The sequence below is a fragment of the Channa argus genome, chromosome 3, assembly GCF_033026475.1.
Source record: "Channa argus isolate prfri chromosome 3, Channa argus male v1.0, whole genome shotgun sequence".
NCBI lineage: Eukaryota > Metazoa > Chordata > Actinopteri > Anabantiformes > Channidae > Channa > Channa argus.
The window spans coordinates 12,802,419-12,816,890 of NC_090199.1; the positions used below are offsets into that span (position 1 = coordinate 12,802,419).

At 36.4% G+C, this 14,472-nt stretch overlaps 2 protein-coding genes across 5 annotated transcripts; one reads left to right on the forward strand and one right to left on the reverse strand.

Annotated features, from left to right (window-relative positions):
• Positions 1 to 82: 82 nt before the first annotated feature.
• On the reverse strand, positions 83 to 1,984 carry ndufb6 (NADH:ubiquinone oxidoreductase subunit B). Its single transcript, XM_067496820.1, has 4 exons — positions 1,711 to 1,984; positions 944 to 1,036; positions 416 to 460; positions 83 to 216 (listed from the first exon to the last, which is right to left on the reverse strand). The coding sequence occupies exons 1-4, from the start codon at positions 1,888 to 1,890 to the stop codon at positions 151 to 153; spliced, it is 384 nt and encodes a 127-aa protein (XP_067352921.1). The 5' UTR covers positions 1,891 to 1,984; the 3' UTR covers positions 83 to 150.
• Positions 1,985 to 2,741: 757 nt separating this feature from the next.
• On the forward strand, positions 2,742 to 14,229 carry LOC137123303 (PRELI domain-containing protein 1, mitochondrial-like). Of its 4 annotated transcripts, none has more exons than XM_067496824.1 (6): positions 2,742 to 2,927; positions 3,673 to 3,875; positions 6,016 to 6,241; positions 7,059 to 7,172; positions 7,578 to 7,656; positions 12,366 to 14,229. In XM_067496824.1, the coding sequence occupies exons 2-6, from the start codon at positions 3,784 to 3,786 to the stop codon at positions 12,488 to 12,490; spliced, it is 636 nt and encodes a 211-aa protein (XP_067352925.1). In that variant the 5' UTR covers positions 2,742 to 2,927; positions 3,673 to 3,783; the 3' UTR covers positions 12,491 to 14,229. The 4 variants fall into 4 exon arrangements, with proteins under 4 accessions (XP_067352925.1, XP_067352929.1, XP_067352928.1 ...); XM_067496828.1 differs by having other exon boundaries at positions 12,369 to 14,229; XM_067496827.1 differs by lacking the exon at positions 2,742 to 2,927 and adding an exon at positions 3,149 to 3,300.
• Positions 14,230 to 14,472: the final 243 nt, after the last annotated feature.

Consider the following 14,472-nt stretch of genomic DNA (forward strand, 5'->3'; position numbering starts at 1 on the left):
TTACTGTATATTAACAATGATTACATATAATTAAGTTCATACTTTTTATATTCACATGTAAAATTTGAAACATAAACCTAGATTACTTTGTAATTTTTTATTCGCATATACACAGTTTTTATAACAGAAACTCAACAAAAAACTTTAACTTCAGTGATGACCATGGGTCTCAGGGAGATCTGGAACAACTTCGCCTGTCTCCAGAACAGTGTCACCCTAATCACAAAATCAGAGAGCAAAAAAAATAAAAAATAGGTTAAGAAAAAAAGGTCTGTTTGCATGAGATTAGACTGTGGAACACAGATCTCGTTGTGACTAGTAAAGACATGACATTGGCGCTGTACATGTAGTAAAAAGGATAATTATAGGATAAAGAAAAGTGTAATGTCAACATCAACAGTTGAGTCATACTTACAGGAAACAGCTTGGGCTTCAATTCCACAATGCCATATGGCCTTTGCTGTGGAGGACAATTACAGGGTTATTTAGTGAGCCCACTGAACAGTACATTGTCACATGACTGAAATTTCCATTTTTTTAACTGAAGTTGCATGAAATGAGGAATGCCTTTGTCAATTCCAACAGAATAAGAAAGAACATGAATAATGTCATGACTGTACATCTGTGGGGCAAATCAAAGTATTTTAACATTACCTAGAAAAATAAAAATACCACTTCAGACACTCAAATTTTATGTGTTTATTAGTACCATCAGCAAATGTGAATGTTTACCAGAGATGTACGTGTACAGGTTTCTAAAAGAAATACCCCTACAAGAAATATGCAGCAATAACAAAATATCAGCTTGTAAGAAACTGTTAAAGTTGTAATGAATCATGCTTATTGTGAATATATAGCATAAGTTGCATGTAGTAAGTCTCTGTGTTGCGTATGCAAAGTTTGTAAATTTCACAAATTATGTCTATAATTTTTGTGGACTTACAGCAACATGGTATTTCACGTAGTAGTGAACAATCCAAGCAGGTATCAAGAGCCGGGTTAATGTGAAAACTCCACCTCTGTATGCTTTGTAGGTCTGTAAGAGGATACATATTTAAGGCAGGTAAGTTACATAGCAAATCCCACTACTTATCTGACTGCTACAAAAAGGTGGCACTGTACTTCTAATTAGAGTGGAGCCTGTTCTCTCAGTAGTTGAGATATTTATGCATGCAAGACAAGAATGATCTTCACAGACAATAAGAATGACATGTAAAATGCCTTTACAGAGCTCTGTTGTCAACATCATGAATTCGGTCTTGAATTTAACAAAAAACACTGGGACGTGACTAAGGTTTCATCCATTTCCTACATTTAGGACTAAGTTAAATTGTTATTACAAATATTAACCCTCACTTCACTATTGGTGCCCGAAATATTTGCACATTGCATAAATTGTCTCAAAGGCCATTGTACACATACGTGGAAAAATGCTGACTCTCTCCGTCTGCAGGGACAACTATGTGAAATCACAACAAATGGCTATTTTACTTTAACAGTCATGTGCAGTAACTGCAGAATTGGATCTAGGCCCGCTGTTTTGGCCACCACGGTACTGTAGGTGCTTAGCTCTAACGCTATAGCTGCTGTAGCCAAGCATAGCGTTACATACCTTATTCTATTAAAATCATGCAGTTTGATTCACGATATATAGCATGTTACTGCGTTTTATGACAGCTTGCTACCGTTAGATGTACTTCGAGGACTCACGTAAAGTCTCCAGAGGCTCTTGGGCTCCAGAAAGTTAGCCCAGAATCTGGCGACGGCACCAGGAGGTTTAGGTTGTACCACGGGCTCCCTCGGACTAAGCTCCTGGTCTTTTAGCCACTGCCTCCTGAGCTTTGTAAGCTGCTCGAAACGGAGCTTGTCGTCTGGTGTGTAGCCAGACATTTCTTAATTCTGGATAGTCAACCTCAAAGACCTACAATGACACCATGGAGGACATTTCCCTTTGCAAGCAAGCGCACTAACGAAGAAGAAAAGGCGGAAACGTTGACTTGATTTAACACTTGCACAAAAGTTTGTGCGACACCTTCTGGGCAGAATAAAATCATCTGCGTTAGTATTTATTAAGGCCTACTTGTTTTCAATTAATGCAGTTATGAAACTCGCTGAACTATGCGAACAGTAACATAATGCTGTGGGGGGTAAAGTTGCGGTGAAGTCTCTCTATTTGTACAGTAGTCAGTTTTGGTTAACAAAAAAGAAATAATATGGCCAAAGGAGGACTGATAGAATCTGAGACTGAAATATATATTTAAGGTTGTCTCATATAGCAGCAGTTGCAGTTGCAACCAGGCAGATTATACCTGAAAGAGATGAGTGTTTATTGCCCCCTAACTGTTTATTATTATTTGGAATTATTATATGACTATTTGGAGTTAAATATAGTACAATACAACAAATACATACGTTATGTATATGGCATTTCTTACACTGAACACTTAGTGGCCAACTTATTATGGAGTTAATTATATCAGAAAAACGTTTGAGAATGTTTTCTAGTTTAAGCATGTGCCCTACTCTGTCGAATAAAAAATTCTAGAGTCGCCCTCACGCCTTTAATTGTGTTTTTAACAGAAACGGGAATAGACCAAATTTACATTTTTCCTGCTACTCATTCATACTCCAGTCCGGCAGGTGACGGTAATGTACCTGTAAACTGGTTTCACAGTTTGCCACGGTAAAACAGAAAGAAGAAGAAGGAGCAGCGCAGAGGGTTTGTGTGTGTGTGTGTGTGTGTGTGTGTGTGTGTCTGTGTGTGTGTGTCTGTGCGCGCGTGCGCGTGTTAAGTGGTATAACGTAATCCTGACTGGTCATTTGTTTTCCGTCTCTGTCAAATGTAGCATAATGGACGTTAATAGCTAGTATTATTTATTTTGTTGGCTAGAGGCACAGCAAGCAGACTCTTATGTTAGAGAGTTCAGGTAAGTTGAGCCTGAATTTTCTGATAGACAAAGGCTTTTTAAATTGCAGTCACTTTTCACTCAGTGGGAGCCGAGCTAACGGTACCTAGCTGGGCTAAACATAATTAACGTTAACATGCTAGGCTGCAGTGAGCTCCACCATGACGCGCGTTGACGTCAGGTGGCTGCTCCCTCGTCGTTCCTCAGAATCGCTATCTCCGTTCACTTATGCTCACGCTAACGTACGTTACGTCATGCTGTGCAGTTAGCTATCTTGTTGAAGCTAACGTTAACCTGGCGTTTATCTGCGCTTTGAACTAACGCGCACAAACGGCAACGAAAGCCTGCAGAGACAAAGCTATAGCCTCGGCTAACACGACTGCTTAGTAGAACGGTGATTCCAAAATACAATTTGCGTTATTGAGCTTTTCCAGTATGTATAAATTGTATTATATGTATTACAATTACATGTATTACATGTGTATTATATATATACGTATATAAAATAGCTAGGCTTATTTACAAATAACTATAATTTGGCTAAATAATATTTAATTCTGTAACGATACATACTTAAAGTAATCGTTTTAGTCAAGTGGAAAAATAGAACACACACGAAAAAAAACTAATACCCCGGAGTTACCGAGAAGATGGCTAACACCTTAAGCAAGTCAAACACTTTTAAAGCAGCATATAGACTTTCTGAGTGCATATGATTTGTAAGAGCAATATATGTTTTTACTGAATTTTGTCTTTACTTTTACAGGTCTGTGACTTTGGATGGAGTCAACCCCCAAGTTTCCACTGCTTTGTGTAGTCACAGCAAGGGACCTCAGGGTTCAGGATTTAGACCATTCTACATTTCAGCAAGAGAAGAATGGTCAAGTATTTTTGCAGTAACGCAGACATCAAGAGCACATGGGACCATGTTGTCTCAGCTTTCTGGCAGAGGTACCCTAACCCATTCAGGTAATGTAATATTATAGGTATTTACAAACGTACCTGCTTCAAACAGGCTACTGAAGGTCCTGATATGTTTCCCCCCCTCTCTCTTTGTGCTACATAAAATACAATTTCAAAATAACATATATCCATCCATCCATTATCTGGAAATGCTTATCCTGCTCAGGATCTTGGGGGGGTGGTGGGGACTGTCCCGGCTGTCATTGGGAAAGAGGTGGAGTACTCCGTGAGCAGATTACAAGGTCTTTCTTAGGTCCAAAACACAGAGGCACACACACACACAATCATTCGCGCTCACATTCACACCTATGGGCAATTTAGAGTTTCCAATCAACTTAACATGCATGTCTTTGGACTGTGGGAGGAAACCCACCCCAGCACGAGGAGAATATGCACAGAGACTGTAGCTGGCAGGTAGATGTGAACCAAGGGCCTTCTAGTGCACTGTGTTGCCCAGACACAAATATACTCAACTTGCAAATGAATATTGAAAATATGTGATTTAAAATAAACAACTAGCATTGAGAAAATTACATTAATTCAAAATCAAATGAGAATTGATTTATATTTAAAAACATTTTTTTAGAGCAGCAACAAGGACACGTGAGAAAACTACTTTGCACACACTCTGTTACGTACACAAAGCTGAATCCACTCTTAATAATTCCTCACTTCATTAAGGTTACAATAGTCAGTTTTTGTTATGAGCTGAGTCACCTGTATGATTCACATGTATGATTATTTTGAAGTCTGGAGTGTTTGAAGCTGTTAAGTTGTGCACCATTCTACTAGCATAAAGCATGATTTTTTATTATTTATTCACCACATCTGTATTAGTGAAGCCATACCAAGTACAGAAAGACCTCTCTGATAGTTTAACAACAGTATCTTCCACACTGATCATACAGCAGCTGAATCAACTCCTTTAAAACAGTGTCAAACTGAACATTCATGAAGTGAATCTTTTGTAAGATTAAAAGAGAAGAGACAGCTGCATGAACACCACAATTCTATTTCTGTTCTGTTGATTCTATTCACTGATATGTTCACTAGCCAATAAAAAGCCAACAACTTTTACAAAGATATGCTTCGTTTGTCCATTTATTAGTTTCAATCATGGGTTTAACTTTGCTGATGGTGAAGGTGATGGTGCTGAATCTACCTGGTACTTCGTATCAGACACCTGATTTTGAATATTAAAGTTATTCATATAGAGCATTGGGATGCACAAGTTTGAACTGATACAATTTTCAATATTTTACTATAACACTATACTCAAACTCTTTTTACCCTTTTAATACGTTTTGTTACTTCTGATGATGACGTGACATATGTACTAGCTTAATGTACAAAAAACAAATTTGTTTTTATATTTACTCTGGCAATTTCAGCACACCGGATTGCACACTTTATCATTCAACTGTACTTTGTTAAATGAAACAAAAAAAACCAAACACAAACAACACTGCATTGTAAAAGTGTTTACATGTTTCTGATTAGTATTAAATATAATTTAAGAATGTTACTGCAGATGTTGGGATGTTACTGCAGAATTAGTACAGTTGCAGAAATCTTTAAAAAATGTTTTTTTTATTTTAGCATAGATGGAGTAGGGAGTATGGTTTAATCCTACTATACAGGATAGCTTTAAACTTGGTTTGGATTTATGAACAAATAGCTATTAAATCTCACATTTTAAATTGAGAATTAAAGACACATCTGAGAAGTAAAACTAAGTTTATCCTACTTGCAGTTGGGCGGTCAGTCAGTTTGATTTGCATTGTGACGTTCCCTAAAAGCATTAGGAACTAGAAAGATAATATAATTTTTAAAAAGCCTAATCCTGGGACCTGGCACAACTTGCTCTGCACAAAGATAATCTTTATTATATTTATTTGGGGCCCGGAGATAGACTGGTGACCTGTCCAGGGTGTACCCCGCCTAGGATAGGCTGCAGCCCCCCCTCAACCCATATAGGTTAAGCGGTTACAGATAATAGATGGTTGGCTATACATCTTAAAATTGATCTACTGTTTTAAACTTATTAAAGCACAAACAGATGTGAAATTTAAAAGTAAATATTAACTTGTTCTTGACAAGTGTGTTTTTTGTTGTTGTTGTTGTTGTTGTTGTTGTTGTTGTACAGTACCCATGTTCTCACAGAGGATGTTGTGTATCGCGAGGTGACTGGGGACCACCGGCTTCTCTCCAGACGCCTTCTGATGAAGACCAACCGACTCCCTCGCTGGGCAGAGCGCTTCTTCCCTGCTGGTATGTCTCGCTCTGTGTACATCATTGAAGACTCCATCGTGGATCCTGTCAACAGAAGCCTCACCACCTACACCTGGAACCTCAACCACAAAACTCTCATGGTGAGGGTTCAGAATCGCATTTGTTTTTTAATTTACCTCTCATCTTTGAAACGAGACTTTTCCAGTCAGCATAGATGATGTCAGTCCTCTTCGTCTTTGCCTCACCTTGCATACTAGGCCTACGTTTAGAGAAAGCTCTAACTTTCAATTGAGTGAAGTGTTTATGGTCTGCTTGAGTTATCCTTACAGCTGAAATGTAGTTTGTGCAGATTTCCAGTTAAATTTGTTACAATGCTGATGTGAGGGTACTCTGTGTTCTGCTGTTATGTTGTGTTGCGGTTACATTAAAGTGAATCACACATCTGGCCACATTCAACATTTATTCAGTTATTGTTAAAGGGGTAAAAACCCATTGGCCAGAAAGAGGTCTTGATATGAATTGTACACTATGCAGCTTAAGGTGGGATATTTTCAACCTCTTACGGCTTTATACTGTACAATAATAATGTTTGGATTGTAATGATGTTTTAAACAGAGTGATGAAACTGATCTAACTGGTTGTAATCATAGAAATAGTCTAATCAAAGCATTAACAAATAAAGCCAAGAAAGGTGAAGGAGAATAGAAGGCTTTCTATGTTTAAGAGTTGAGGTAGTATTTGAAACCTTAAACTGGTTATCACATGTTTTGAACAAATTCAGATATTGCTAAAACACAAAAAAATGTAATAGCAGATTTTTAAAATATAAATTATGTTTTTAACTGAGTATGTATTTGGATCCAACCATGAAACACAAATCCAAATCAAATTGTAAAATTCCCAGATATTCTTACCTGTGATTGGCTGTACTCATGTCACTTCTCACTCTCATGTTAGTCGGTTGAAGAACGCTGTACTTTCCGAGACTCGGTGGAGCAGCCATCCACTACCCACCTCAAAAGGGAGGCATGGATATCGTCCAATGTCTTTGGCTTCTCGAGACCCATTCAGGTACATTTCACTTTTTCCTGCAATAATAAATTATGCTTAAATCAAAAATGGTAAACTATTCTTTTTTCTGCCACAGTTTGTCTGACGTCATTCACCTAGAACAATTAGGTTCTTTACACGAGTCATTTATCAAGGAATGAGCCCAAGGTTATAATAGTCTTAAAGTAGTTCTGCACTTACAAACCTTTTCCTAGAATATGTTATAGCTTGTGCAGCAGACATATGCATAGATTAGTTAATGCCAAAAATATGTCAGCCTAACATTGTTAGAATTAGATTAGTGAATTAGTGAAAGATACCAGGCTTGTTTTGACATCCCTAAAAAGACGGGAAGACTTTTAGTAAAGTGTTGTGTTTCAGACGTCTCCCACATATAAAGTAATTTCCTGTTCTGTCTCTTCCCAGGAGTTTGGATTGGCCCGTTTTAAGAAAAACCAGGCGAAGACTATGAAAGGACTGGAGTACGCACTGTCTAACCTACAGGGTATGTGCAGTTCAATTGCAGTATTGTGCAAAAAGTGCAAGGAAAAGATTAGACAGAAATAAAATTGTTCATCTTTTACTTTTGCCATTTCTAGAAAAAAGGAAAACTGTTAGTAGTAGGGTTTCATTTTCTAATTATTTCTAATAATTACTATGAATTTATGGTTTAATCTATAAATGCATCTTATTTTTCCTTTTAATACATGAGCAACTTTTCTGCTCATCCCAGACAGCAAAATACTTCCTTTTTTATTTGTGTTAAGTCTTCTTGACTATCTCTAAGGAGTTTGTCGTAATAATGTTACAGGAACAGGATGGTTGTGGCAAGATACATTGCAGAAAAGTTTGTCATAGAAACTAGTTAATTTAAGTACCAGAGGCAGCGTAACGCCATTGTCGTTGCTGCTAAACAAGTTCCATGGGACTGCACATGGACTTAAAACCATGACAACTATAGTGACAAACAGCTTGGCTGTCTGAATTCTAGGATGAAACCACAACACTTAGGTAGTCAGTGTTGCATGAACAAAATTCTATTGAGAAATGACAAAAACAGTTTGAAAACATTGACTACAAATCTGTCTTGGTTGACTAATCATTCCAGATCTAATCATAACTGTTTGTCATGCACAACAATTGTGAAAAATAAATAAATGGAAGTTTTGGCTTTCTTCAATGACAAATAAATACAAACAAAAAAGTTTAAAAAGTTTGAATCATGGCAGAGTGTTTATTTCTGTGGGAGAACCCTTACACAGAAAGGTAGTGCCTTGTTTGGCTGTGGGCCCTGATGACTGATCTTTCTGTTGTGCTACAAAGCGTGTGTTGTGCTGACACAGCATACAGTTTTCTGAAAGGACATTGTCCTATTGTTGTGATTCTGTCCCACTGCTCCTTTGTTGATGGCACTGCAGGGATTGGCATCAGGCTGCACATTGTGGTAAGTATTGTAGCAGTGGGGCATCGATCTGCCATCCCAGGCCTATGCCCAGGACTGTAACATGATGCCATATGAGCCTCACGCACTAGACTGTGTAGCTGAGGTGGCGTCTCATTTACCCTGTGTGTTGATTATGCAGACACACACAGTATTTATCTTGTGTGTGCTATCTTGAGTAGTCAAACTAGGTAAAGTAAATTAAAAGTTAACCTAGTGTCAGTATAGACATGTATAGTTTAGTTGACCCTAATGTTTTTTGACAAAGAACCCTACTCATCATCCTTTTGTACCAAAAATACTACAGTAGCATTTTCCCTTTTCCCCAAAATGCAACAGTTAAAATCTGTTGCTATAAATGATTCATAATGCATAACTTTAACATATTCCCTTAATATCTCCTCTAGCGTTACTACTACCACAACAGTTACAAAAAATGTTCTTGGCCAGTGTGGTGTGTGTTGTTTTATTTATTTTTGTGTTCTTAATTTAAATCAAAATGTCTACATTTGGATTTGGATCTTTTTTATCTCAAGTGAGCAAATCTGTATTGAAGAATTGTCCTCATGTCAGTTTTTCTTTCATATTACATTGATCAATATTATATACAGTAAAAAAAAAACTAGGAAAAATAGGTAATGTAGTATCAAATTTATAATGCAGTAATTACTTTAGGTAATGTTTTTCATTTTCGTCTGTATCTCAGCTGTTGCACTTTTGATGCTTTGTTTTTGGAGTTTAGAGATGAAAACTCATACCTTACAAGAAAATACATTACAGGAGAGAAAACCATTTTGACTTTAGCAATGGTATCATTTACTGCATGGATGCCAGTGCATGCAATGATAAATGATAGAGAACACAGAGGACCTAAAGTGTTTTAAGTGTTAAAGGAAATGTATCTGGTTGTTTGGCTCTTTGGTATATTTTGGAGCCTTCCCTCAAAACTGGTCTTTCTTGATTGGACATGTTGTGGGAGAATTACAAGGAAACTATGATTTCGGTAATGCTGAGATTGCACATGATGCACCTGGGTCTGTGTGCCTCTACTGTGGAATGTAGAATCAAAGTTTATGCTTTTTATTTGGTCCATTCATGATAGTTTCATGTTTGTGACATTATTCACATAAAGCATTTTCAAGATTTACTTTAGACACCATCCTCTGATCACTTATTGAATAAATTGTTATTGAAACACATTTACATTTAGTCATTTAGCAGACGCTTTTATCCAAAGCGACTTACACGGGAATTACAAGGCAGCAAAAATCTAAGTCAGGGCAAAAACATCAAAGCAGAGTCCTATCAGAAAAGTGTTTACATTTCACGAGATGCAAGTGCGAGAAAGAGCCGAAAGGAAGCTTTTTTTAAAAAAATTATAATAATTTAAGTGCATAGGAAGATACGGAGTAGTTCTGTTTTCAGCAGTTTTTTGCAGTTAACAAATACAATTGCCAACTAATTAACTAACCATTACGCTGATAGAAATGTATAAAATAAATACATCTTAAAATAGGTTTTCAGAGATGCCTCTTACTCAATTACCCTCGCTAACTAGAATTGTATAGCAATTGTCCGATAGCTGCTGTATCAAAGACAATTCAGCTGCCTCTAATGAAAGCCCTGTGTGCTAAATACATTTAGACAGAATTACCAGTCTGGCTCACAAAGTGATTAACTTGACCACTTACATGGACAATGATGAACATAATGTTTTATACTTGCTGTGTACTGACTGAGAACATTCCTGTTTCATTTTATGCTTTTTGACTGTTGCACTGACCTGCAGGGAAGAACCCAAACAAGTGAAAACCAAGTTTTTATAACCAATTTATGAAGCTGGATGTACTTTAGCAGAGTGATTATTTATAATGCCAATATCCACTGCCCAAACCATACAGTATTTAGTCATCATTAGATCATTGTATCACTTGATATACTGTACATTTGATATAAAATGATTTATAGCATATTGTATTTTAAAACACTGTAATGCAGTGAATAATTTGAAAAATCTGAACCAGTAGAATTTGAGAAATGACTCCAGTGTAATTTTATTAATTATTCATTTACAGTAGTAGCAACCAGCACACAACCGCTGTGGGAATGGTTGGATTTTACTGATTAGGGAAAGCACCTGTGGGTAGATTTGAACGTTTATTTCAGGTGCTTTTAAGAGTAAACTACCAACTAGTTGGCTTTCACTTTCAGATTGATTTAGTGGGTCTACTGATCCAGATTACGTGACACAGTCTGTGAATCACAAGATTTGTAAGAAATCAACTCAGCTTTAGTAAAAGGAAACATGAAAACCAGTTACAACGAAAAGTCAACTTCCACTAAAATATGTGGAAATTAGTTTTGTTGTTTAAAACAATACATGTTATAAAAATCCACTGTATAAACAGTTAAAGCATTAGTTGCTTTGCTTTTGGCCTATATTAAATCCTATGATCCTCTCTCTCCAATTGTTGTTTCTCCCTCTATGATCATGCACACATGCTTCTGAGCATCTGCCACTTTGTAAAAGCGTGTCACTCTATGTCTCTGTCTCACAGTTTAGGGAGGCCACACTGTTGTATGGGATCTCTGGCTGTTCTCATATGAGCTACTTTAGGTTGGAGGGGGTCACAAAAATAAACGTTGCAGTCCATAGAACAGAACCCAGTTTGAGGCAGTTCATATCAGCAATCAAGGTTGTTTTTGTTTTTTTTTATCCATAATGTTTTAAGCTTTTCAATATGCATCTCAATATTTATCCCATTTCATACACGTATAACTAAATTTGACACCAACTTAAAATGTCAGTTTTAAATGTCATGTTAACGGTCTCGCCAACTAACATTTCCGTAAAATTTTCAACACATCTCAATTGAAAGTCAGAAAGGCTGCAGCAGCACAAGGTTAAATACACAGAGGGACTGATGTCGTGTATACCAATACACACATGGGGCACTTTGTCCTTGCCAGTGTTAACTTCAGGTGTGTTTTGGTTTGTCCCCAATCTGACTGACTCAGTGTTCGTACAGCCTTGACAAATGATAAATTGTTTGAAAGCTGCATGTCTCCTTTTTCTGTTTGTGCAAACAACGTTAAGATCCCCATATCATTGCAGCAGCTGCTTTCCCTTATGTAGCACTGTAGGTTAGCACGCACCACAGATAAGTCATTAACTCTTGCATTTTCAGTCACAGATGCATTTTCACCACATAATCAGAAAACATAATCAGAGTAGCCCTTTTTATATTTTCAAAGCTCATTCATGTCAATTGCATCACTGAAGTAGTGATTATTCAGCATCTGTACTTTAAGACACTAAAATAAAGGCAGTAATATACAATTTAAACTCCAGTCTCGTGACAGAATAGGGAAAAATTTGTGTGTGTGTGTGTGATAAACTAATATATAATTGTGTGTGTGTGTGTGTGTGTATATATATATACACACACACACACATATATATATATATATAAACGTGTATATATATATGTGTGTATATATATATATATATATGTATGTGTGTGTATATAATTTTTTATGTTTTAGCAGTGATATGCTTCCTCTCACATACCATTTGCCAAATATTTCAGATTCTTTTCAGAAATGTTTGAATTAAGCCTTTATAAGCATTCACATAAAAGTCAACTATGAAAGATGTAAAATTATAACTTTAGCAGTTTGATGAAGAAAGCAACAGTAGCTTTTGAAAATATCTGAAAAGTCATTGTGAAAACGTGTTGCTCTTTTCATTGTCTCTTTCTGAAAACTTTAAGCAGGAGAGATGCCCCAGCGGCTGCTCAGGGACACAGTGAAAGATGCCTCTGAGAAGGCCAGAGAGGCAGCCAAGAGCCTGGCTTCAGCTGCTACTGTCCCACAGAAGCCTCAGCAGTACGTCTGACAGGACCATGTGTGAAATACTGTATGGGTGACCTGAATTCAGCAAAACTAACTTTGAATCATCTCAACTAGAGTAGAGGTTTTGCTAGGATCTGACTAATCCTTCTTTTGTCTCTCACCTGTGAGTCATCTCTGTTTCTCTCAGCTTTTATTAAGTCTCAGGTCCTTTGGGCCTTTGTATAAAACGTATTGCCTTTGTGTACAATTTTAAATATTGTTTAATGCTGTAACTGCATCAGGTGTGAATGCATCTACTGTGGAACACAATTAAGTAATTGTACAGTGCTAATCAATATGAGTGTTGTTGTATTTTTACATACAACAGCAATTCAAAGAGTTTGTCTTAAAATGTGGCCCAGTCTTCATTTAAGCATGAACAATCAAAATGTACTTTTTGTGTGACACACAAAACAAGGTAATATTACCTATATTAAATACAACATTAAAACCTTCCCAGTGAAGGCTGGAAAAAGTATTGAAACTCTAAGTTTAATGACATAAACAAAAGCTAGCGTGACTCAGGAGTTAGTAAACTTGAGAGTCCAGTCAAAGAAAGAAAATTGAAGCTACTTGAGAAATAAAAAATGTATATTTTATACATGGCATTTTATTTTAGTATATGGCATAATAGTTTATTTGGCTAAAGCTGGGAAAGGTTAAATGTATTTTCAAGGAAGTTTAAATATTTATCAGTCCAGAGTTAAACAACTTATCTTTAAATGGTGATGATAGTACTGTGACAACTCTCCTTTGAAGTGGGCATCAAGCTAAAAATGACTCCAAAGCCAAAGAAGCCAGAGTATTAACTAAAGACTTAAACATAACATTTTAACAGTTAAGCAGAATACAATTCCAGGGTTCATGTACTTGTTCTTGCCACTGTGTATTGTGCTTTGGACATTGGTCCAACCTTTAGTTCATATTATACCAATTCACGATACTGTGACTGTGTAGTTTTAATTTCACTTTAGACTGTTTTATGATTATGAATTATGATTCAGTGTGTAAGGATGGGCTATTTAAATAGTGAAACATATTTTAAAATTGTTCCTTTCCTTATGATTTCTTCATTTCACACTTTTCAGGTTTGAAAAATAAAATGCCCTCATTTTCAAACACATCAGTACACAGTATGCATTACTAAAGTCCAGACATAACATATTCTGTGATACTGCAAACCTACAATTAAGGTTTAGTATCAGCGCTTCTGGTTAGTCACTGCCATCATGGCCTGTGCTGCACCATAGCTGATTACAAGATACCAAAGTGACTTTCATCAAAAATGACAGAATGAGCTATTTCACAATGAGCCATGTTCATGCTAAGATTAAATATGTATTGTGGTTAGCCTTTAACTATGTGAATGCCAGGATAGATCATATTAAGCTGACTGTTACGAAGCTGAACTAATGAAAATATTGTAAAAAATAATGATTGCATTCCATTGAAAGAGTTGGAATTTTTTTTGCTGCAAGACCTGATTTGTAGCTAAACAACAATGTGATGTACTCCGAAGGATAATTTTAGCATCACGCATTTGTAATATTGGTTTATGACTATTTTAACAAGGTATTAAGATGTCTACAAATAAAAGAACACAATCATTGGACTTACAAATGAAGATGTTTAGCATCCTATCTGGGTATAACCAGTTCAACCACATTCTACATCTGTATTTCCAGTGGTTGTTTTCTTGTATTTTGTTCAATTAAGCTTTAATAAAATCTACTAAGTTATTGATTTAATGTCGTTTCTCTTTATTTCATCAGTTAACTTTCTAACATAACAGTGACACATAATGAACTCTGACCTTTAAAAGTAGTTATATTCCAGACTACAGATCAGTTTCACAGCTGCAAAAACCAAACAGGAAGCCCAATAACATTTAACCATCTTTATCTGCATATTCCTGCTGCTTTGTTCACTCAAACGTTTTCGCATCACTCAATAAACAGCATGTTCTACCTTTTACAGGCAATAATG